General features: G+C 42.6%; 1 protein-coding gene across 31 annotated transcripts in view; it reads right to left on the reverse strand.

The window, feature by feature from the left end:
- LOC143934091 (neurexin-2-like) overlaps positions 1 to 25,384 on the reverse strand; it is a 3,463,823-nt gene that overhangs the window by 893,567 nt on the left and 2,544,872 nt on the right. Inside the window, exon 1 of one of the 31 annotated variants that reach the window (XM_077457593.1) lies at positions 10,954 to 11,441. The exons of the other annotated variants lie outside the window; for them this stretch is intronic. Coding sequence (XP_077313719.1) covers positions 10,954 to 11,224 — 271 coding nt within the window. The 5' untranslated portion in view covers positions 11,225 to 11,441. Of the gene's footprint in view, positions 1 to 10,953; positions 11,442 to 25,384 lie in introns of those variants that run through there. 31 annotated transcript variants of the gene reach the window in all.

The raw sequence follows: 25,384 nt of genomic DNA on the forward strand, positions 1-25,384 counted from the left end.
CAACATGGACGTTAAACTCCTTGCTCGCGTACTGACCAGCAGACTCTCTAAGGTAATTAGTAAGCTGATACAGCAGGACCAATCAAGATTTATCCCTGCCAGGTCATCGCTAATATTAGGTGTCTATTTCCTAATTTGCAGGTGCCAGTGGATAATCCAGGGGGTATGACCATCCTCTCCCTAGACGCAGCCAAGGTCTTTGATAGCACTGAATTGCCCTACCTCTGGGAAATCCTTACATGTTTTGGGCTAGGAGAGAACTTTATTAAATGGGTAAGGGTAATTTACTCTGAACCCAGAGCCAGATGGACACAATGATTGGCTCCCGCTGTGTCCAATCACAGCGGGAGCAACGTGCCCTCTAAACCGTATGCCTGAAATAACATGCAGGTATGTGATTTTGCCCATCCCTGGCCACCCTGTTGCAGTAAATGTATGAGGGGAGGTCTGCAAGCAGTTAAGTTATATAATCACAACCCAACAGGGATGCCAATTATCCCCTTACTGTTTGCACTGGCAGTGGAGCCTTTGACCACCCTCATTCATAGAGATCCTGCTATTGTAGGTTTTCATAGAGGTCCATCAGAGGAGAGAATATCTCTGTATGCGGATGATGCATTGTTATATCTGGGTGGTACCACTGGTTACATGCAGACCTTAATGAAGACTATTAATAGATTTGGTAAATTCTCTTGATTTACAATAAACTGGACTAAAACCATTTTAATGCCCCTTGGCTCACTAGTTGCTCCCTTCTCTGAGCATGCCAGCAAAATCCTTGTAGCTACTTCCCTTAAATATCTTGGTGTAGTGATGTCTCCAGAACCCTCTAGCTATCTTCAGCTGAACTTAAGTCCTTTGCTGGATAGACAATGATTAAAAAACCAAAGCTGGTGTAAATTGTCTCTCTCTGTAGTAGGGCAAGTTAATTTAATAAAAATGACTTGGGCCCCACATATCCAGATTTTATAACACCCTGATTTGGATCTCCAAACAAATGGTTTAAACAAATTGATATGTACTTGCTCTGTGCAAGGGTGTTGCACAGAGTAGTATCAAACCTCCTCTTTTAGGGTCCCCTGCCAGCGCTCTTGGCTTCTTCTTTTCTCCATGTGCCACCATAGGAAGACACTTTCTATGGTAACACATGTGTGGGCTCACCCCCGAGCCGGGCTGTGTGCAAAGAATGCATTAAATTGGTTTTAAATCTCAGATATGAAATATGAACAAAGCATATCCCTCTATAGTGTGTACATGTCTCATTTAAGAGCACTAAGTGTTATTTCTGTTTGCTGCTTTGTTTCTCTGCTATCAACGTGAATCACTGCTGACAAGTTTTCCTGACACCAAGAGAAAAAAGTTGACAGGGGAGGGACCTCCAGCACACAGATTGTAATTGAGAGCCTCAGCTCTGTTCTTGTATTCTATGAGAAGTGGGGTGTGTCACTTCCCTCCGCTCAGTTTACTGAGCTCCTTGGTGTCTAATTGTAGCTCTCTGCCCCTGTTTTCAGAAAGCTCAGACAGGCGTTATAAATTCTGAAATTTGAACGGTTAAAGAGAAGAATGCAGATAAACAGGTACAGCTTATGTAGAAGGATATATTTTATATCTGTGTATCACCTGAGGCCAGACAGTTCACTGGATATATGTAAGGATTTACAACCACTTTAGGCTCGGTTCACACAGGGGCGACTTGTCCAGGCGACTTAGCCGCCTGACAAGTCACGCTCCGTTCTGTACTATGGAACCGTTCTAATAGGAGCGACTCAAGTCGCTCCGACTTAGAAAAAAGGTCCCTGTACTACTTTTGGGGCGACTTCAGGCGACTTGCATTGACTTCTATACAGAAGTCGTTTTGCAAGTCACCGCTGAAGTCGTGTGCAGGTCGCGTCTCTGAGTCACGCTGCAAGTCGTGCCGCCTCTGTGTGAACCGAGCCTTAAGGTAAAACAAGCTTTTTACTGTAGGACCATTAGGACAGGTATCCTATTACAATGTGAACACAACATCACACTTTGTATAATTAGGGCTTCTTCCCAACAATGCACATTTTCATTTGCAGAAAACTATAAATGCAACATTATGAATGCATGGTGCTTATGCATATGCACTGTGGTACACATTATTCATTGTATAGTGCTAGCAGCAAAAAGTTGTGCATGAGGCATCCTGAAAAGAGACTCATCACCTTAAATCCAGGTATTCCGTTTTAAATGTTTCAAGATTGCCATAAATACATGAATAGATGGATCAAACTGTTTATGAGGAACATTGTTTACTCACAGTTAAATAGAAATATTAAAGGTTATCTTCTTCTCTGTATAAAAACACTGTAACTTAGGCCTTGTGATTTTCTAAATGTTAATAGACTCCTTTGTGATTTCTAATAGAAATTTGGTTTACAAGAAATAATATACACGCTTTCTCATTAAAAAAGAAGACAAGAAGGCCTTCAGAGCTCCTGTGCATTTTTTGAATGCCACAATGGTTACCCAATTCAAACAATAATACATAAACAGTATAAGCAAACATATACAAACATATGTCTACTTGAAAGTAGTAATATTTTCTCCAACCAATTGAAAGAGGAGCTATGTGCAAAGTGTAATTTATTGCACAATTTGCACATATGTGCTAGATATACAACATACCGTATAATTTCATTTAAAACAGGTATTTTGGGGGGGCGCATGCGCGGAGCTCACCATGGCGGACGTTCTCCTCTAGAGCTCCGTACTCGCCGCCACGATACCAGACAATAAGGAGCACTTACCACCCTGCAATCGGTTCTCCTGCTAGCGGAAAGCCTCGGGCTTCAGCACGCCACCCCTCCGGGATGGTTTTAACAGGCCAACGGGGAAAAAACAAGTCAAAACCCATCAAGGAAGCCCTCGAGCGCGCCTCCACTAAAATGGCGGCGAAGGCCCTCGCTGCCTCGCAGCAGCGCGCCCATTCACAGCACCAGGGAAGCAGTGACGAGGAGGAAAGCGAAATAGACCCTCCGGCATCCCCAACTTTACCAGCCCCAGGTATGTCACAGACTGATTTCCTAGCACACATGGAACATATGCTCAAAAAAGCACTTAAAACTACATCTGACCAGATTACTGAACGACTGACTGGGGAGATACGAGATCTTGGCCAGCGGACAGCCGACCTGGAAACGAGAGCGGACGATACCGAGCTAACTCTTCGTGAATTAGCCCAGGAACAAGCAGCCCTTAGAGAGAACGCTACCTTACTCTCCCGCCTTGAAGATACTGAAAACCGTTCGCGTAAATCGAACCTTCGTTTAAGAGGGATCCCCGAAAGTGTTGACGATCTTCAATCCTTTTCCACTGCTCTCTTTCAAGAACTGGCTCCCTCCATTCCGATCGAACGGTTGGAATTCGATCGTGTCCATAGGGCACTTACTCGTCGTCAAGCCGATGGCCCTCCACGAGACATAATAATAAAACTTCATTTCTTCCGAACGAAGGAACAACTTATAGCTGCAGCCCGTAATAAGGATGCGCTTCAATTTCAAGGCCACGCATATCAGTTGTTCACAGATCTGGCCCCGATGACCATAGCAAAACGACGTGCCATGAAGCCTCAATTACAAATCCTCCAACAACATCAGATCAAGTACGCCTGGCGATTTCCGTTCGCACTCCATTTTTCTTACCAAGGCCAACAGCATACTTGTTCTACACCGGACATGCTCCAAGGCCTTCTTGAGAGTCTTAACCTAACACCACCTCCTCCGATCGTTCCAGCTTCGTTACCTCGCACCCCAGCCCGAGCAGCCTTACACCCTTATGTGACCACCCCAAGGAGAAGTCAGCAAGACCTCTTGGGCCCACCAACACTCCGACGAGGCACTCCAAAGCACCCCTCCGGTTTGGGCTTTCCTAGCCCTAAGGTATTCATCCCCCGCTGAATTTCTTGGACCCCACTTTCCCCCTTTTTTCTTTTATGCCCTGGTAGCCACCAGGTCCTGCTCTTTCTACCGGCGCATTTTTAAGTCTGCATCGGTCTCTAACGAACACCACCTTTTTTCATCTAAAGTCCCGAACTGTAAGAGAATGAGATGAAGACTTTCGGTCCTGTTACTTTTTCCTTGTTGTTTGTTTTTATTTTTTTTTACTTTTCCCTGTACTGGTGAGGGATCATTCAAATTTTTTTTTTTTTTTTTATATATATATATATACTCTATTGCCTGTTTGATCCCCTCAATAACAACCTTTATATTTGCTATTGATCCTAAGCAACCGTGTTCACCTCCCAATGATTGATACTTACCTTGTAGACTGCTTATCATGGTTGAACTCACTGCAGTTATCGAATATAGCATAAGTAATTGAACATATATCCTTACCCCTCCTCCCCCTCTTGCTTTCCCCCCCCCCCTCTCCTACCCCCCCCTTCCCCTCCCTATCCCCCTTCTGACCCTTACCCTCCCTACCCTCCCTAATTCCTGAATGATCATTTTCCTCCCCCTGCGTTCTCATCTTGGCCCCACGCCCCCCCCTAACTGATCCCCCTTAAGCCCTGGTGACCTACACCCGAGGTTCTATACATACAGTTTTATCTTAGAACCGTGTTATAGCTTTGTTGTATTGTTCTTAAGGCTAATGTTTATATTTGTCTGTCTGGTTTGTGGCGGTGAGCTGTCACTGCTCCCCCCCATGATGGTGCAACCTCCTGTTGTCTGGTTGGTTTGTACGCTGGTCGTTGCACCCATTGATTGGGCGCACCGGAATTTTCTGGTCCGCACAATACCCTCTCCCCCTACTCACAACTACTCTCTACTCTTTTCTTCCTTCCCGATTTCTTCGGCTAACTCTTCACCTCTTCACTCTTCTTCTCCTCTTTGCTGTGGTGGATCGGCTCGCGCGGACCCAGGGTTACTTTCTTATGCTTTGCTTCTTTTTTGGTCCCCATGGCCCCCTTGAATATTTTGTCCCTAAATGTGAAAGGGCTTAACTCTCCCAACAAACGTGTTAAGGCCTTCAGGACATTTATCTCGCTTAAAGCTAGTGTAGTAGCTTTGCAAGAAACACACTTTGCTGCCAAGTCCACCCCCAAATTCTTTCATACCAAATTCCCCCAAGTTTATACCACCTCCGCTACTTCTAAACATAGGGGAGTCCTCTTGGCATTTCATCACTCCCTTCTTTTTTCCCCAACCTCTGAAATCAGGGACCCTGAGGGCCGCTATCTGATTATTTCAGGTCATATACAGGACACAGAGGTCACCTTTGTATCTTACTACGCCCCTAACACAAACCCCAATCCATTTTTTTCACACCTGTTACGAGTAATTAAAGATCACAGTAAAGGAGCTTTGTTCCTTTGTGGTGACACTAACCTTGCCCTACATCCTCATTTGGACAAATCCCCTTACACATCTGAGCATTTCTCCCCGTCGCAACAATTGCGCACACAATTTAGACAAGCAGCCCTTGTGGACACATGGAGGGAATGTAATCCTCTTAAGCGGAATTATACCTTCTATTCAAATCCCCACAAATCTTTTTCTAGAATTGACCACATTTTTATTAAGGTATCTTCTACACCCACTCTCTTACATTCTCACATCCAGCCGATCACATGGTCAGATCACTGCGCGGTGATCACGACCCTAACCTCAATGCTCCCGCGTAGCACTGACAGGACTTGGTCCTTGAATGAAACCCTACTATCCAACCAATCCTACTGTCTTGATATCCAAGTAGCACTAAATGAATACGTATCCACTAACGCCACACCGGGTATATCCCCAACTCTGCTTTGGGAAGCTCACAAACCAGTCATACGTGGCACCTGCATCTCGGTATCTTCCCACCTCAATAGAGATAGGCGACATAGAATACAACACTTGGAGGAGGATCTTCAGCGTCACTTTCTCCAATTCCAAGCTACCCCATCAGAAGCCAACAGACTTACCCTGGAAAAAACAAAGCTCGCCTTGGACTTACTGTTAGCTGAGGACACAGATAAAGCAATACATAAAACGGCCCACACGGTATACACTAAGGCAAACAAACCTGACACGTTCCTAGCCATGCGATTGCGACAACCTGAAAGGTCTTTTAAACCCATTAGACTAAAGCTTAATCGAGGTGGCCTGACCAGTAACCCTATCAAAATTCTATCTGAGTTCAAATCACGACTGTCTAAGTTATACGAACCCGGAACCCCCTTTTCTAGTTCCCGAGCCGACTCACTTCTGCAAGCGGCATCTCTTCCCCATTTATCAGCTACTAACCGTGAGTCAATAGATGCCCCCATTTCTACGACGGAGATCCTTGCGGCCATCAAATCCCTGAAACCCCATAAAAGACCAGGCCCCGACGGGCTCCCGGCGACCTATTATAAGAAATTTGCGCATACGCTCTCCCCCCTTCTTACTAATTCATTTAACTCTCTTCTCCAGCAGCAATCTCTTGGCAGAGATACTTTAATGGCTATTATCTCCATGATTCCTAAACCAAACACGGACAACACCCAATGGTCTAACTTTAGGCCAATATCATTACTTAATGTCGACATTAAGATTCTTGCCAAAGTCCTTGCTCTTCGCCTGAATCCCCTGATAGGGAAATTAATACATAAAGATCAGGTAGGATTTATCCCCCGTAGACAAGCCAGCGATAACATCAGAAGGGTCATTCTTCTTCAACATCTTGCTAAATCTCGGAATATCCCCATGCATTTGCTCTCACTAGACATACGCAAAGCGTTTGACACGGTATCATGGCCGTATCTACAATATATCCTACGTTACTGGGGTTTCGGTCCTCACTTTCTAAGCTGGATAACGGCCTTATATACTCAACCTCGAGCTTATGTTCAGTATGCGGGTTTCCGATCTGAATTCTTCCCTATCCACCGGGGGACGAGGCAGGGTTGCCCCCTCTCCCCCATACTATTTGCCTTAGCTATAGAGCCCTTGGCAGCATTGATTAGAGCTGACCCAAATATTAAGGGGTTAGAAGTAGCATCTACCACCCATAAAATCTGTCTATTTGCAGATGATGCTCTCCTATTTATAACTTCCCCTCACACTACCCTTCCTAATTTATGTAAAATATTGGACAATTTTGCGGGGATATCGGGACTGGAAGTCAACCAATCTAAATCTAAAGCCCTTGATGTATCTCTGCCTGCAGGAGAACGTGATAGGTTATGCAATAACTTTCCCTTTCAGTGGTCCTCGACCTCAATTCCCTATTTAGGCATACACCTGACAGCTAATCCCTCCCATCTATTCCAACATAATTATCTACCCCTGCTCCGAAAGTTGACAAATCTTTTGGCCACCTGGCAACCGCTCTGTGTTTCGTGGCTAGGTCGGGTCGTGGCAGTCAAAATGACGGTGCTACCTAAATTACTCTACTTATACCGTGTCCTTCCAACCCCAATACCACCCTATTATCATCGCCTTGTACAAAGCAAAATTTTCAAATACATATGGGGGCCAACTAGACCCAGAATCTCTAAGTCTACGCTCTATCGTCACAAAACTCAGGGTGGATTGGGCGTACCAAATTTCCGTTACTACTACAACGCGGCCCAGCTAGCCCAGCTCACTCTATATCATGCTAAATCTGAAATACCGATTTGGGTTAGTCTTGAGGCCATAGATGCTCACCCTATTAATATAGCCAATCTTCTATGGCTACCCTCCTCACAAAGAGGTAAACTCACCAACCCGATAACCCAGCACTCAATTAAAGTTTGGGATATGAATCACAAGCTTTTTCACCTTAAATCACAACATTTACCGTTGCTCTCTATCTTTGGACACCCCCTATTTGGCCCATCCTTCTCCGAGCCGGGCTTATTTGAGGCCTGGTCTCGGGCAGGTCTGGACCGAATTTGTGATCTTACAAGGTATGGTACGATCAAACCCTTCCCTACCCTACAAGCTCAATTCCGACTCCCCAATAAGGAATGCTTTCGATACTTACAAATTTCCCATTTTGTAAACTCGCTACCTAAATTTGATAATGTACAAGAATATATGTCAACCTACGAAAAAATATGCGACTCCGACCCGCATGCGCCGGGCATTATTTCTCAGTTGTATTCTCATTTCACCTCCTTGCCTGCTCCCCTCCCACCCTACACCTCAAAATGGTCTGCGGACCTTAATATAGATTACAACGATGATATATGGTCGCAAATATGGTCCAATACTTGTAAAGCCTCTCAAAATGTTGTAGCCACTGAGGCAAATTTTAAAGTTCTCATGCGGTGGTATTTGGTCCCCATTAGGATAGCTAAATTTGTCCCGGGTTATCCTGCCTCTTGTTTTAGAGGCTGTGCTGATGCAGTTACTCATTTGCATATCTGGTGGACATGTCCTATTGTTCAAAGTTTCTGGACAGCTATATTCCAGATAGCATCCTTACTTCTGGGATGCCCTATACCACCCGATCCATCTCTAGCCTTACTTAATCTTGCACCCCACAATTGCACTAAAAACCAATTGTCCCTATTTCTCCAACTTACAACGGCTGCAAAGCAAACGATTGCTAGGGCTTGGAAGTCGCCTTTACTCCCTATACCCGAAGTTAAAAATAGGGTTACGCAAGCAATGATTCACTGTAAAATTGAGGCGAAAATTTTAGATCGCATGCCCCGATTTCGTAAGGTCTGGCAGCCATGGATCGCACACTTTCTACCCCCTGGCCTAGACCCCGACCTTATAGGTATCTAAACTTCAACATATTAAAGAGACTCTTACTATACGTGCCCGGGGCCCGTGCGGGCCGGTTGATCCACAGCCTCTCTCTCCTTCTCTACTTCCCTCTCCTCTCTTTTCCTTCCTTTATTCCTTTGCTTGTTCCTAGTCTAACTTCTATCACTATCCTATCCCCCTATTGCCGAAAATCGCGGCACTCGCAGTACCTGTACTCTACGCTAACGTATAGATCTTAGTCCGGGGAGTCACCTTCTTTACCTCCCCTGGTGATCCCGAATTATATGACACTTGACTGTTTAATTAGAGTATTACTCTCCTTTATAATCCGAACTGCATAAACCATTGTTCTCTTTGATGTTGTGTTATAGGGACTGTGTCCCATTGTTATTGCTTACTTCTTGTACACCGAATCTTTTCGCATGCACAAAATCTATATCGTACTGTGTAATTATTTTATTACTTGCTAATAAAAATGTTTTGAAAGAAAACAGGTATTTTGAGTCAACGTACTAACCACAGTAAACATTTAAACAATCTTGTCGCTGATGGTTCATGCTGTTTAGTACTCTAAATAAAAAGAGAAGCCTCTTATCAATAACGAAAATATAACCTATATAAAGACTAACATACAGCCATGTGTAAACACAAAGGGCCAAGGGTATAACACTTTCAGTGGAATTTATGGTCTCAGGTCACAGGGACCAATTGCATTAATTCTTTAAATTCTCCAATTGGTATTATCCAGTGAAGGTTTGAATTCAATTGGTTGCTATGATTTGCCTCAAACCATCTTTGCTACTAAGGGCCAGTTCATACCACATGTAGTCCGGTGCATTTTTTTTCAATAAAAAATGCATGTAAAGTAGGTTATATGGTTGTCAATGTCATAGTTCACACCAGTGCTTTCAGTTCCAGTGCGTTTCAGTTCCAGAAAAAAAAAGTAGAACATGCTGCATTTTTCTTACACCAGACTGAATTGGAACGCTGTAAAATGCATCAAAACTGCACTGGATCACATGTCTTTATTTAAGGTTAAGAAAAAAAGAGAGGGGAAATCCGAGCTGTGTTTCTATGGTGTGAACTGGCCCTAACAGTTTTTTAGATCAGGCCTAAAATTTCAAGATCCTCAAAATACTGTGCTGGACAAAGCTTAATAGAATACTTTAAAACATTTATACCAGCTAATAAACTATAGTGTGGAATGCCATATGCTGTAAGTATTTAATTATATAATCCATTGAAACAGACCCTTAACAAGACAAATAAAGCACATTTCCTTAAAGGATACCATAAGGTTCTTTCAGCATCAAATAAATATTCCTTATAAAAAAACAATTTTGATCATGCTTCCATCCCCTCTGGCAAAATCAATAGTTGTCTCTTTTGATATGGCTGCATAAAACACTGATAAATTTGTATATAGTGGTATGTAGTGGATTCAGATATCTCAACTCTGTCCACAAATTAGTAAAATGGATACCCATGCATTTTAAACTATCTTCCGAGAAACAGATTATTTTCCTGGTCATAATCTGGTTACTGGACAGTAGCATTGGGGCAGTTACACGTGAGAGTTTGCGGTTCTCTCATCATGTGACCAAAATCATCCCTTTCTCAAATCAGTAGGGCAAAATGGATTCAGCCCAAAACCAGTTTCCTGAGAAAAAATCATCTTGTACCTTTACCAATAAACACAGCTACTGCAGTTGTCTTCATTTCTGGGATCCACACTAACTGTAGACATTTTATTAAACACCCAGTGCTACATATCCATCTTATAAACCAACACCAAGAAGCAAATACACATATACATGGTTGTACCAAACCATTACCAAGTAATTTATTAAACTTATTTCTTGCTTCAAAAGAACATTGTTAGAAATAATTTATGAAGCATTAAATATTGGGTAATCCCACAAAACATGTATAATATACATATTGTTCACAAAAGCCAAGATAACAAATTAAATATAAAAGATTTGATGTGCAAAACAATTTATCAAATCCTGCCTTGACATTGCAAACTATTTTATAAATACCAAATCAGTCGAAAGTAATAATCTATGTATTTTAATTTTAGTGTGTTTATCCTAAAATCAGCCATTTTAAATTACCAAATTAACCCAGTACAGCTCACATCCTTGTCTCCTTGCTCCATTTTCCTATTTATGGTTTCAATAAATTATAAGCGAAAACATACATGTCATAAGTTTTTCTTTAATTTTGATTTCAACCTATTGAATCGCCATAATATACTCACCATGTCCTCCTCTTGTTAAGAATGGAGTCCTATTAATGGCGATGGGGACTGTTCCATGCTTGTTATGGAAATGGTGCACATGGTGAGTAGTACTGAGGCTGGATGACACCCGTGCTGTGTCTGAGACCCTGGCCAGCGTCAGAAGGCCAAGGGACATAAGGGTCCAAACCCAATGGCCAAATCTGGCCATGACCCCCAGGGGGCTGCCAGATGCACCACTGGGGGCCAGCCAAAAGGGCAAACACAAGGCTCCGGTTTCCGAAATCAGCATGTCATGCTGACCCCCAATGCCTGTCTCATATTTCCCCTCTGATTCCTTAGTGGGGAGGAAGAACTCTTCTGTCTGGAAAGAAGATGAAGGGTATTACATTTGTGGGCTTCAACCTCCTCCAGCATCCATTGATCCCCGACAACATCCAGACTAAGAAAACAAAGCCAAGGTGAAAAAAATGTATATATATATATATATATATATATATATATATATATAAATATATATATATAAAGAGCCTTTCTAACAGGGGGAATAAACCCCTTCTAAAGGCTCTTCCAAAAATAACCAGTCTTCCTTTTTTCTGTTAATCCGTATTGAAAAAAAAAAAGAAGAAAGACAAAGCAAAGGATTAAATAAATGGCTTGCTTAATTTCATAAAGCCTTCATTGTAGATAAATCTCACCCAGTGAATCTTTAGAGCATTCACCATCATGGACAGCAAAAGAGAGAAATGGAGGAGGAAAAGAGGACTGTGGCATAGAGGAAAAAAACAGATTCACCACACAAATATTCCTTTTCAGATGATGCTGTCTTCAGAGATGATCTGTTAGCTTTCCTCGCCTTTAGCCCAAAATGTATACTGTCCAAGCATTATATGTATTTTCCCCAAAAAACGGAAAAGAAAAGCAGATCATGTAAAAACAAAATAAGAATAATCAACAGCAGTGGAAAGAGAGACGGAGAGAGAGATCTGCCTGTGTGTGCTGCAGAGAGAAAGAGGAAGGAGGGAGGGAGGAAAGAAGGGGGAGGGGGAGAGATGAGAAGAGAGAAAGGTGGGGGGAGAGAGAGAAATACAGGGAAAGAGAGAAGCACAGATAGTAAGGACTGAGGGGATGTGCTTTAAATGTGAACACATGCATGTGACAGTAAAAAAATTGAACGGCTGATGCTTCAAAAAGTGACAAAGACAAGAGTCACAGGGCGAACAAGAGATGGCACTAACCCAAACAGAGTGGGAGATCAACAAGAAAAGGCACAGAGGTAAAGTAAACAGAAGCAGACTGATATGCAGGTATTCACAGAGTATATAGGAACAGGAGATGATGTAGGAACAGAGGAGGGAGGGAGAACAGGTGGAGGATGCAGCTCAAAGCAAGAGAAAGATGATAGAAGAGCTATACAGCAAATGAAGGCATGGAGGAAGTAAAACAAGTAATCTAAAAGAAGCTAAGCATATACAACTGTGATGGAGGATACTGAGGGATGATGTGAGAATAACTAAGGCTAAAAAAGGTGAGCTAGAACATGGGGATAATTCAAATATCCCAGTATGGAAATTACCAAAATCCTAAAATAACAGATAAAACATGTGGGATCAGATGAGAAACTGTATAATTAAAGAGAAAAAAAGGCAACCCTAATAACAAGCAGATCAGAAAGCAAAAGAATATATATATATATATATTTTTTTTATACATTTCAAATCTCGTGGCAGAATTTGGTAGCACTGATTGTTATTTTTTTTCAAATTACATGTAATTAGCTGGGGGAACCCTGAGAAAAATACAAGGCACAATAATAGATGAACAGTCAGAAGCTCCAAGAAGAAGGGGACAGGAGATAAGAAATAGAGATACATTTAGAGACTGAAAATAACAGAGTGATACGTTTATTATCAGATTCCAACACTTTAGGAGAGACTAAATAATGCAGTAAGATTTTTTTAAGGACAGAGAGGAAGTTAACACCTGTGATCCTTCAAACCAACACCCTCCTCCAACAAGCAACAACAAATAGCTTCCTCCCATGCACCCCTCCTACTGATCCACCATTTCAAAAATATAGAAATACGTTTGAAGATCAAGAGGTGGATGCTAGGAAAAAAACAATGCTGGACAAAGCTAAGAAGTAAAGTGCAACATAACAATTTTGGACTCATTTCATAGGAATGAAAAAAAGACGGAAAAAATGTATAATTAAAGGAGAGTGGAAGAGATGGAGCAGAATACGGTCAAAACAAATGATCTTACCTTCAGTAAATAGAGGTCTACAAATACACACACTGACATACAGATATGTCAGAATGCAAGAGTTAAAATGGCCATTTCTGCTGTATACTATTGGCAAAAAACAACATAAGGGGAGTTAAACCTCAAAAGGTTTAGGATCAGTAAAGATCAGAAATATAGGTAACCTGCCATCTTGGTAGGTTTTAGAGTGGGAAAGGATTAGGGAACACACATGTTGAATGTCAGGCGACATCAGCCGATTCAATAGAATCCAGTTGACATTCTGAAATTTCTACAATAAAGATTCCCCCATCAGCAGAGTCAGTGTTGATGGGGGAATTCCTCCTGTTGCACTATTGTATTCTGTAGTAGGAGGTTTCCCAGCCATCAGAATACAATCATCACTGCCTGCAGCTATAGCAGCAGTAATCACATGTAAGAAACCCTTGTACTGAAGTCGATTTATATAACAACTTTAGTGCAAACCTATAGACAGATCATAATTTTGATCTCTCTATGGTCAGCCTAGGCCTTTTTATTGATGGGGTGAAAAAGTTGTTTGGTTTAAAAAAAAAATAATGTAGTATTATTAGGATTTGCAGAGCAGTACTTTTTGGCCCCATAAATTGGAAACAGAAATTTAAAGTGTAAAGGATTTTGCACGTGGCATTACATATTTACATTTACATAATAAAATTTGTTGAAGCCCCCACCCCAATAAAGAAATGGTTGATTCAGGAGGAGTGAAATATACTCTTATAAAGTCTTGTCCAATTCTCTGTAGCTCTAAGCCCTTGTACACACGGTCGGACATTCCGACGGAAAATGTCCGATCGGACCGCGTTGTCGGATAATCCGACTGTGTGTGGGCTCCATCGGACTGTTTCCGTCAGAATATCCGACGGGATTTTTTTTAGAGCTGGGCTATAAAACTTTCCAACATCATGATCCGATCGGACTTTGTCCAATTGTGTGTACAGAATTCCGATCGGACAAAGTGCCACGCATGCTCAGATCAAATTCCTAGGCCAAAGCTATTGGCTACTAGCCTGGACGTAGTCCCGTCGTAACGAAATAACGTTGTCACGTTACATACGATCGGATTTTCCGACAACTTTGTCCGACTGTGTGTATGCAACACAAGTTTCGGACAAAATCGGATTTTGTTGTCGGAATGTCCGACCGTGTGTACAAGGGCTAAGATTGCTTTCACACTGAGACGCTTTGCAGGCGCTAAAGTGTTAAAAATAGCGCCTGCAAAACACCCTGAAACAGCTGCTAAGGGGCTTTCACACTGGAGCGGTGCGCTTGCAGGGCGGTCAAAAAAGTCCTGCAAGCCGCATCTTTGGAGCGCTGTCGTAGCGGTGTATTTACCGCTCCTAAAGCGCCCCTTCCCATTGAAAACAATGGGGCAGCGCTGAAAACCCACCTGCAAAGCACCGCTGTAGCGGGGCTTTGAGAGTGGTTTTAACCCCTTTTAAGCCGCTAGTGGGGGTTAAAACTGCCGCATAGTGCTGCTAAAACGACGGTAAAGCACTGCTAAATATAGCGCATCTTTACCGCTAGCGCACACAATGCCCCAGTGTGAAAGTAGCCTTTGTGCTTACACTTTATCCATGCAAATTTTTTATGGTCTTTTCAAAGTGAGCAGCAATTGTGAGCTGAAATTCCTAAATAGATTATTTATGCAAGTATGTATACAAGGTGATCATACCCACCCATAATCACCTCTTCTCAATAATAAAAATATTCTGATCAGCTAACCTTTAGTGCCCATTCACACTATTATAGTTAATTATGCAATGTGTTAACACACATTGCGTTAAGGCAGGCAATTAATTAAAATAAGGCTGTAACACACCAAAAAAGGTGCATGTAACATCTCTTTCAGTGCACTGCACCACACCGCACATTAGTGCATTCAGTTGAAAATTAACTATAAATGAGGGATCTAAAATTAATGAATTCTCCCACTCTGGTTTGCATGGCGATACCCAATATGTGTTACACAATCATTTACTGTAGATACATGAGTGCCCCCTAAGCATGAGTTTGTGTTCCTATGTGTGTTAGAGGGTGATGGAGTGCTCTAGTTATTTATTTTTACTATTTAATTTATTTTATTATATTTTTCATTTGTAAGACTTTTTTTTCTCATTTAACGTTATTGCAAATAAACAAACCTCCTATGTGATAGCATTGGACACTTGTAGCCTTTATTGGACAGATAGCCTTTATGGAGATATCGGGGTCCATGGGGTTTATGGAGATATCAGTGGGGCAACCCCCATGTACTGTAAAGCTACACATACCAGCGGCACTTAATTACTCAGTTCCGGTGCCCAGGCTCTACTGTAAGCCATAAACACAATGAGCTCTGGGTTACCTTTTCCTTGTCCTAATGTGGGACTCATAACCTTTGAGCCTGTCAGGTTAGAAATGGTGACATGGCCCAAAATAGAAGCAATCTCACATTTCATGGGTGGTTTGCCTAGTTCATCTGTATCTGTAAAGAGCCTTGGGGGGATTTACGAAAACTAAAACATGCAGAATCTGGTGCAGCTGTGCATAGTAACCAACCAGCTTCAAGGTTGTATTGTCAAAGCCTAAAGTAACATTAAAGGTTCATAAAAATAAAAAAATCAAACCTGTTATACTTACCTGCTCGGTGCAGTGGTTTTTCACAGAGCAGCCCTGATCCTCCTCTTTTTGGCTCTTCCTTTTCAGCCAGTGCCACCAATAGCAAGCCATTTGCTCTAGGGGCACTTGTGCATGCTCACTCTCGAGCCACGCTTTATGCGCTCATAAGACACACAGAGCTGCAGTTCGGCCCCACCCCTGCTCTCTCCTCATTGGTTCACTGGCTATGATTGACAGTAGCAGGAGCCAATGACTCCACATATAAATACATGTGATGTAGTTATCCCCTGTTGAGTGTATCCAAAATAATCATATCATCAATATAAAAATAAACAGGGAAAAAAATAGTTATGAAGATGGTAACTTGCTCTTTATCAAAGTAATGAAATTGGAGCACCTTCTCCCACAACACCACTGCCAATTTTTGCACTTATTATATGCTTACCCAGACAGAGACCCCTTAATTATGGGAGGTCATAGTAAGCCTAATGGGGAACACTCTTAACCCTCAGGATCAGTCCCAACTGGCAGGACTAAAGCAACTCAACAGGCTTTTATCTGTTCCACAGAAGTGCTTTTATCTGTTCCACAGAAGTGCTTCAATAAAAAAAAAAAATCTGAGAAACATCTAGTGCTTTCCACCAGAGATAGATTTTGGCAGAAAGAAGCAGCAAATATACTCACAAAGCAGATAAAACTTCAGCCTTAGGACAGCATAATATACAGTACATTTGTGCAATCACCATGACAATTACCGCTAACAAAACTCCTATTCTGGCTCACAGCAAAGAGCCCTGTACAACGTGATGACGTTATAAGCAAAGCCCCATCTTATGCGCTATATTCCCAGGGGAATAGCTGTCCTTTGATTAAGTCCCATCCTGGTCAGATGCTTTTTTTCTCTCCCATTGATCCTATGGTGGTGCTCTCTATATTCCTCTTTGATGGACAGACTTTTGCCTTTACACAAGGAATGAAGTCCCATGACAGTGTTCTTTATGTTCAACTATTTTATGGGCTCCTAGCAAAACAGGTGATATCTAAGCCATGTACTGTATATGTGATCTTGGTGGTCCTTGTAGAAATTTGTTGGTGGACATTTCTCTATATTATAGATTACAGGTTAATTCCACCTGGAGAGCTGGAGATAATTTGCAAGCAATACATATGTGGTCTCTGTAGAAATGTGTGTGTGTGGACATTCCGTTTCTACTACAGGTTAAATCCACCTTGAGACCCTCAAATATTTAGAGTGCCAAGGGCTTCTGGATAACATATCTAGAGTGTTTACAGATTGGCTATATCACCCCAACATACTGGTTTCAGTTTATGGATGCAACTATTAGGTCTGAAAGATCATGTCAGCAAAGGGTCTTTTAAATTATCCTATATGTTTGCCTTAGAGGATTGTCTTATCTTTTCAGTAATATGTGAAGATGTTGATGAGCCCTTCCTGAGTGTGATCTGAAAGGATTATATTTGTAGTGTTTCTGTGGATGAAGTGGACGACCTATTACTGTATATCTATGATTTACTGTAATACTCTACTGCCAGGGCCTGAATTTGAGCCCAGAACCTCTGATGTCTCAGACAATGCCTCTTCTTGCTGAGCTACCTGGAGTGCTAGCTAGTTCCTCATACAAGTCCTTCAATGATCCTGCCTTGAACCTTGTTTGTCTTGATTGCTGAACTCTTTTTGCTTCTCCTATGAACTTCCTGAATTAAGCCATGTCCCTGCACTTAATGTTTGCCAGATTATTGTGCTCCTCCTTAGCCTCTTGCTCCGTCTACCCTGCTGGCATCCATATTTTGCTACTACTTATTATCGACCGTTGGCTTGTTCCTAGACTACACTTCTGCCTGATCCCAACTTGCAACTACTAGTTACTGACCTTTGGCTTGTTTACTGAAATTGCTTCTGTTTTATCCCCACATGCTTATTCGCTACTGGACCCTGGTTTGCTCACCCCCAGGTGGGGCGATCGTGAGGACCGTGATCAGCAAAATCCATCTCCACCATCAGGAGCTCTGGGGAACACTGGTTAGTACTTAGACTCCACATCTCAAGTGATCCTGTGACATTCACCAGGGTGACTGCCTGTATACCTATCCTATCCTGATCCCTGATTGTTACATCTACAGCCGTTCCCATTCACAAGATCAACAATTTACTTTACACAAATATTAAGGAACTTCCTGTAACCTAGAACACCGCTACTGTTTCTATTTGATTAATACATTCTCTTTTCATTTTCTATGATATAAAGTATATGTTTTATATGTTAATTACTATTTTTTTTATTTCAATCCATTTTTATTGGTTTACCAAATACATGTATACAATAATTCTCTTGGAACTAAGTAATAGCTATCACACACATTTATCCACAATAATATAAAAAGCCATAAACCCATTTTGTGGTCATACCCTCAACTCCCGCTCCCCCCAAATGTACACCAGGAGTACCAATTTTTCCCAGTCGAGTTTCTACTCCACTGGATGGGAGAGATGGAACAGAGCGCTGGCGAAGCTAGTGGGGGCGGGAGTCCTCAACTCATCCGTCTGATATACCCAAATATGCAGTCCACTAGTTCCTAGAAAGGGGGAGAGGTTCCTTCGTCTCCCTCCGCCCCTCCCCCCATCAACGTACCAGGAGTTAATGGGGCGGTAGCACAAGCTACCCCTCTGACATCCCCCACAGCGAACAGCCCATCTCATTCAGCCAACGGCTCCATAGGCCCTCAAATTTCTTTAAGTTATTTTGCTTAATATACCACACCCTCTCAAACCAGATCATAGAGCTAATGACTTTAATCCATTCTACCGAGGAGGGGGGTATTTTAGACTGCCAGTTCAGTGCTATTAATCGCCTAGCCTGTTATAGACAAGCAATGGGGGTAGAAATGAATACTGCAACGAAATCTCAGCTTGCGGCGCATTTTGCATTTAGATGGACGGATTCCCACATATGCTACTTAGGAACCAAAATACCAAATAAGTTGAACAGATTGTTTGAATTGAATTTTGTCCCACTAATATGACAGATCAAGTTAGATTTTCAACGATGGGATAAAATTGTTTTTTTACGTGGTTTGGGAGAATCAATATTATTAAAATGAACGTAATGCCGAGACAGGTAAAGCTGTTTCAGACCTTACCTATAAAGCTCCCTGTAAGATTTTTGAGAGATTTGAGATCAAGATTTACGAAATTCATATGGGCGGGCAAAAAAGCGAGAATACGCAGAGATATTTTGATACTACCAAAGGAGAGAGGAGGGGTGGGATTCCCTGACCCGGTGGGCTATTATGAGGCATCACATTTAGCACGGGTCATGGATTGGTGTATACTCCAAAAGGAAAAACCATGCATACATATGGAACAAGCAATAATTACGATACCCCTGGAAGGAATAGTATGGCTCTCAGATGCAGAAATACCACAAGAGGTACGAAGACACCCCGCGGTAGGTGCCACACTCCAGTCAGTCCAAACGTTTTTTAAGAAAATTAAGATATCGGAACATCCAAGCCCTATGATACCAATCTTGGGCACCCAGAGTTTTCAGCCAGGCCTGACAGATCAGGGTTTTAGGGATCTAAGGCGAATGGAAATCAGTAGGATTATACATTTCTCAATTGATAACCATGTAATGTATAAGGAAGAGAACAAGAATTTATGGATGACCTGGACCCATTCAGGCAAATACAGTTAAAGCAGGCAGCGAGTACCAGTGGTTAGGACACCATCTGGGTTTGAACAGATATGTTTAAAAGGTGAACCACTGAAACACTCCCTCTCACTTATATATGCGTTGCAGATTGAACAAGAAGCCTCACAAGAATTGGCATTCTTACGAGCATGGGAAAGGGACCTTGTATTCACTTTCTCAGACTCACAGAAAAATAAGATTTTTATGTTCACGCATAAGGCGTCAATAGCAACCAGATACCAATAAGGGGAGTATAAAATTTTGTCTAGGTGGTACAGAACCCCAGAAGTATTGCATCGGATATACCCACAAGTATCACATTTGTGCTGGCGCTGTCAGGGCGCTGAGGGCACTTTGCTACATATATTTTGGGATTGTCCCGGAGTAAAAGAATTTTGGAAGATGGTTTCGGAAATAGTGAAGGAAATGACAGATGTGTCTCTTGGAGAAAACCCGGCAGCCTTTCAATTGCACGGTATTCCGTTATCTATTGAGAGATATAAAAAGTCCCTTTTAAGGCATTTGCTTTCAGCAGCAAAAGCATGTATCCCAGCTTTATGGAAAACCACGGTGGCTCCAACCAAATCACAATGGATGAGTAAGGTATTGGAGATTCAACAAATGGAAAATTTGACTATGATATTGAGAGAACAAGAAGATAGGTATCATAAAGTGTGGAAGCCCTATATTATATATAAGGAACAAAATCCCTAGATAGGGATCTTTAAGAGGGGGGCAGGGGGAGGGGAGGACGAACCCTCCTTTTTTTTTCTTTTTTTTTTTTTCTTACTGTCTTTCCTTATTAATTTTTTTTTTCTTTTTCTCTTTTTTTTTCTTTAAGATAGATAACTAGGGCTTTCCCAGGTTAAGGAAAATGCAATAGTGAGTAGAAGGAAATATGGAAATGTAATAGAATAAAAATTAGGCACGATTAAATGATGAATGTTTCTGTGTTAAATATAAGATGTAGTTGTGGATGTGTTTATATATGGAACATTGTATCACTATATTGCGAAACTAAAGAATAAAAAAATAAAAAAAGACAGATTCAACCGTAATTGATGTGGATTTTCGGACTAATGCAATTTTTGAATGAAAAACTAAATAAATAAAAACAAATTTCGGGAGTAACTAAAAAAATTTATTTTTCGGACGAAAACGAAATTCTGAAAACAAAATATTTCACTCTGCAAATATTTCACTCTAATTGTACCTGGGTTATTGCCCCTAAGTCTCTGGTCCATCTTATTCTACTCTTATCGGGTCCTTTTCGCTTAGATTATTATCTCCCAACTTGACATATATTTTAGAGCTCAAGCCTTTCCCTAACTATTCGACTATTTCCTGAAGTAGAGGTGTTTTCGCCCTTTCAATAGTTAAAGACTTGAATTGAGCCTGGATCCCATGCCTAATCTGTAAGTATTTAAAGAAAGCCCTGCTTGAGATGTTAAATTCTTGTCTGAGGGCTTCAAATGGCTTCATAAGATTGCCATCGTATAATTGGGTACTTCTAATTCCCTGGATTTCCCATTCTCAAGGTCTTTCTATGTTTGCTATTTCATCTAAGTTCTTATTGTATCCCAGCGGGGTATACTCGGTCACACCGATATATCCCATCAGCTATTTTGTTACCTGCCACACTTTGCTCATTAAGTCAATGGTGGGACACCTATGGGCGAAAGAGTTAGCCTCCAATACCTCAACTCGATCGCCATTCTATTGCTGGAGGACTCGCTCCCCAGGATCCCACCCCCAATTATATGCTGGAGTTGAGCTGATATAAAATATAATCTCAGGTGCGGAATAGCCACTCCTCCCCTCCTGGTGGGAAGCTGCAATGCTTGCAAGCCAATCCTTGCTTGTCCTTTCTTCCAAATTAAGTCCCGAAATAAGGATTCAATTCTCTTGAACCATTGTTGGTTAATCCAAATTGGGGAGTTATGGAGAATATTTAGCACTTGCGGGAGCCAGATTATCTTAACTAAATTGCAGCGTCCCGCCACAGAGAGAGGGAGACGGCACCAAATGTCCACTTTTTGTTTTAGTTTCGCTAAGAGTGGCACTAAGTTGTCACTGACATTATGATTCACATCCTGAGCGATCCAAACACCTATGTATTTCAGCTTAGGTACCACTTCCAAAGAAGGGATCGTGGGGAAAGGTCGATCCCCTGGTTTAATCAGTGGTAATAAGGCTCACTTGTTCCAATTGATCGTTAACCCAGAGTGTTGTCTAAACTCCCCCACCATTTGTATCACCGTATTTAATGTGGAATTTATATCCCCGATAAAAAACAAAGTAAATAAAGCAATTTTATCTTCCCCTGAATTGCGTCGGGACCCTTGGATATCCGGACGCTCCCTCGTCAGGACTACCAGGGGTTCCATTGCCAAAACAAACAAGAGGGGGGACAGGGGGCATCCTTGCCTTGTCCCTCTCTCTAACTGAAATGCCTGGGAGAATACGGTGCCCATTTTAATGTTTGCCCTGGTCTCATTATAAAGTAGCTTTACCAATCTAATGAATAAGGGGCCAAAGCCAAAATGCTCTAAGCCCTTGTACACACGGTCGGAGATTCCGACGACCAAATCCGTCTGAGTTATTCCGACTGATTATTTCCGGACAAGGTCCGGAAGTGATGTTGCATACACACGGTCAGACCAAGTTGTCGGAATTTCCGGTTGCCAAGAACGCAGTGACGTAAGCCGTGTATGGCGGGCCTACAAAAGGGAAGTTCAGCACCACGTCCGGCACCCTTTGGGCTCCTTCTGCTGATCTCGTGTTTATCGCGTGTGTGAGGGGTTAGCTCGGCAGCGGGTGTGTGTGACCCCCTGGATGGGTTCACAACATAAAATCAGGCACAGCAGACAGCGTTGTAGGTGCAAAAAACAAAAGGTGCGGTTTATTTATGCTACATGCAGTGATACATATAACAGCCAAACAAAAATAAAACATGAAAATAAATCCTGGTCAGCTTGACCTCTAACTACACACTTAGATTCCCTGTCTAACAACTGAGTGCAGCCTTGTGCTGCACCAGTCCCTGTCTCTGTTGTAGAGGTTTGCCACACAGGCGTTAACTCACCGCACAGAACAGATATCACACTCCCCAGTCTATACAACACAAAACTGGTTCCAGGATGGAGCATCTCCCTAAGCATGCTGGGGTTTTTTGTAGAGGTCTTAATGAGCCCACTTACTTCAGCTGGGCTCATTAACTCTTCCCCTCTAATTGTAAAAGTCTGCATAAAGCCTGAATCTAGGGCACACATATTTCCCATCCTGGATACAACCAGGTGACTTTACCTGCGTGCTGCCACATACCCCCCCCTCTTGTTTCAACCTTGGGGTTGTAACACAAGCAGTCAGACACGCATGTATCCGAGACAAAGCATCCACATTCCCCATTTTAACACCAGGGTGATGCTTAACTGTAAAGTTAAATTCTTGTAGGGCCAGGAACCACCTATTTACCCTCCTATTGGTCTCCTTGTTCTGAGCCATCCACTTTAAAGGAGCGTGATCAGTCACCAGGTCAAAGTGCCTACCTAGCAGATAGTACCGAAGGGAATCTAGAGCCCACTTCACTGCTAAACATTCCTTCTCAATTGTGGCGTAATTTACCTCATGGGACTTCAACTTCCTGCTGAGGTAAATGACTGGGTGCTCTTCCCCGTTCCAGACCTGGGATAACACTGCTCCTAACCCAACGTCTGATGCATCAGTTTGTACAACAAAGTCCTTAGAGAAGTCTGGTGAGTACAACACTGGCTGGCTACATAAGGCTGTTTTTAAGGACTGAAATGCTTCTTCAGCCTCTGGGGACCATTTAACCATGACAGACTCTTTCCCTTTTGTCAGGTTGGTGAGGGGCACAGCCTGAGAAGCAAAATGGGGAATGAATCGTCGATAATAGCCAGCGATTCCCAGAAAGGCTCATACCTGTATCTTGCTGTTGGGACGTGGCCAACTCTGTATGGCCTCGACTTTATTGACTTGGGGTTTTATCACCCCGCTCCCAATAGTGTACCCAAGATATTTGGCCTCCTCCTGTCCAATGGTACACTTCTTTGGATTGACCGTAAACCCAGCTTCCCGGATAGAGTCTAGGACTGCTTGTACTTTCGGCAAATGTGAGACCCAGTCTGTGCTATGGATAATCACATCATCCAGGTAAGCTGCAGCATATTTCTTATCCATTTTCCGCTGGAATGCCGGTGCATTCTGTAACCCAAACGACATTCTCTTATATTGGAATGCCCCATCTGGGGTTACAAACGCAGTTTTCTCCTTGGCTGACTCGGCCAGGGGAATTTGCCAATAGCCTTTGGTGAGATCAAGAGTTGTCATATATCGGGCTGTTCCCAGCCGGTCAATCAACTCATCTATACGCGGCATGGGGTAGGTGTCAAATTTTGTAACTTTATTTAATTGTCGAAAATCGTTACAAAACCGCCAGCTCCCATCAGGTTTGGGCACTAGTACGATAGGACTGGACCAGTCACTCTGGGACTCCTCTATCACACCCAATTCCAGCATCCTTTGAACCTCCCCACGTATTGCCTCCCGTCGGGCCTCTGGTATTCTATAAGGTTTTAGTTTTACCCTTTCTCCTGGCGGGGTGATAATGTCATGCTCTACGCCAGATGTTTGTCCCGGAAGCTCAGAGAAAATCTCTTTGTTACGAAGTAGAAACTCTTTAACCTCCTGTTGTTGGGGTTTCGATAAGGTGTCTGCTATTCCAACCTCAGGAACTAAGCAATCAGTCTGTACTTGTGACAAAGTCTCTGCGACTAGGGATTCCCTATCCCTCCAGGCTTTCAGCAGATTGACGTGATAGATCTGCTCTGGCTTTCGCCTTCCTGGCTGTCTAACCCTGTAGTTCACCTCACTAATTTTTTCAATTACTTCGTATGGACCTTGCCATTTGGCCAGAAATTTGCTTTCAACCGTAGGGACTAGCACCAAGACCCTATCCCCCGGGGAAAAAGTATGGGTCTTGGCCCCACGGTTGTACACTCTCTGCTGTGCTAACTGCGCTTGGGTTAAATGTTCCTTTACAATTGGCATTACCTGTGCAATTCTATCTTGCATCAGGGCGACATGCTCAATCACGCTCCTGTGAGGAGAACTCTCATTTTCCCAAGTTTCCTTGGCGATATCCAGCAGCCCTCTTGGGTGTCTCCCATAGAGCAACTCGAAGGGTGAGAAACCCGTAGAGGATTGGGGTACCTCCCTAATGGCAAACATCAGATAGGGTATTAGACAGTCCCAATTCTTTCCATCTCTATCCACCACCTTCTTTAACATTTGTTTAAGGGTTTTGTTGAATCTTTCAACCAACCCATCTGTTTGGGGGTGATACACAGATGTACGCAATTGCGTCACTTTGTACAACTTGCATAGTTCTTTCATAACCCGGGACATAAAGGGTGTACCTTGGTCCTTAAGCAGTTCCTTACAAATACCCACACGGCTAAAAACAAGAGATAGCTCTTTGGCTATGGTTTTGGCCGAGGTATTTCGAAGAGGAATTGCTTCCGGATAACGGGTGGCATAGTCCAATATAACCAAAATGTACTGATGCCCCCTGGCGGACTTCATTATCGGACCTACCAAATCCATTGCGATCCTTTCAAAGGGGACCTCAATGATAGGAAGAGGTACCAGCGGGTTACGGAAATGTGGCATAGGTGCCGACTTCTGACACACAGGGCAGGAGGAACAATAATTTTCTATTTCCTTCATGACCCCAGGCCAATAGAATCTCTGCAATACCCTCTCTCTGGTTTTCTCTGTCCCCAGATGACCTCCCAGAATGTGCCCATGAGCCAATTCTAACACCAACTTCCTGT

This window comes from Lithobates pipiens, unplaced genomic scaffold, assembly GCF_037356315.1.
Source record: "Lithobates pipiens isolate NorthernLeopardFrog02 unplaced genomic scaffold, aLitPip1_a1.2 Scaffold_10, whole genome shotgun sequence".
Taxonomy (NCBI): domain Eukaryota; kingdom Metazoa; phylum Chordata; class Amphibia; order Anura; family Ranidae; genus Lithobates; species Lithobates pipiens.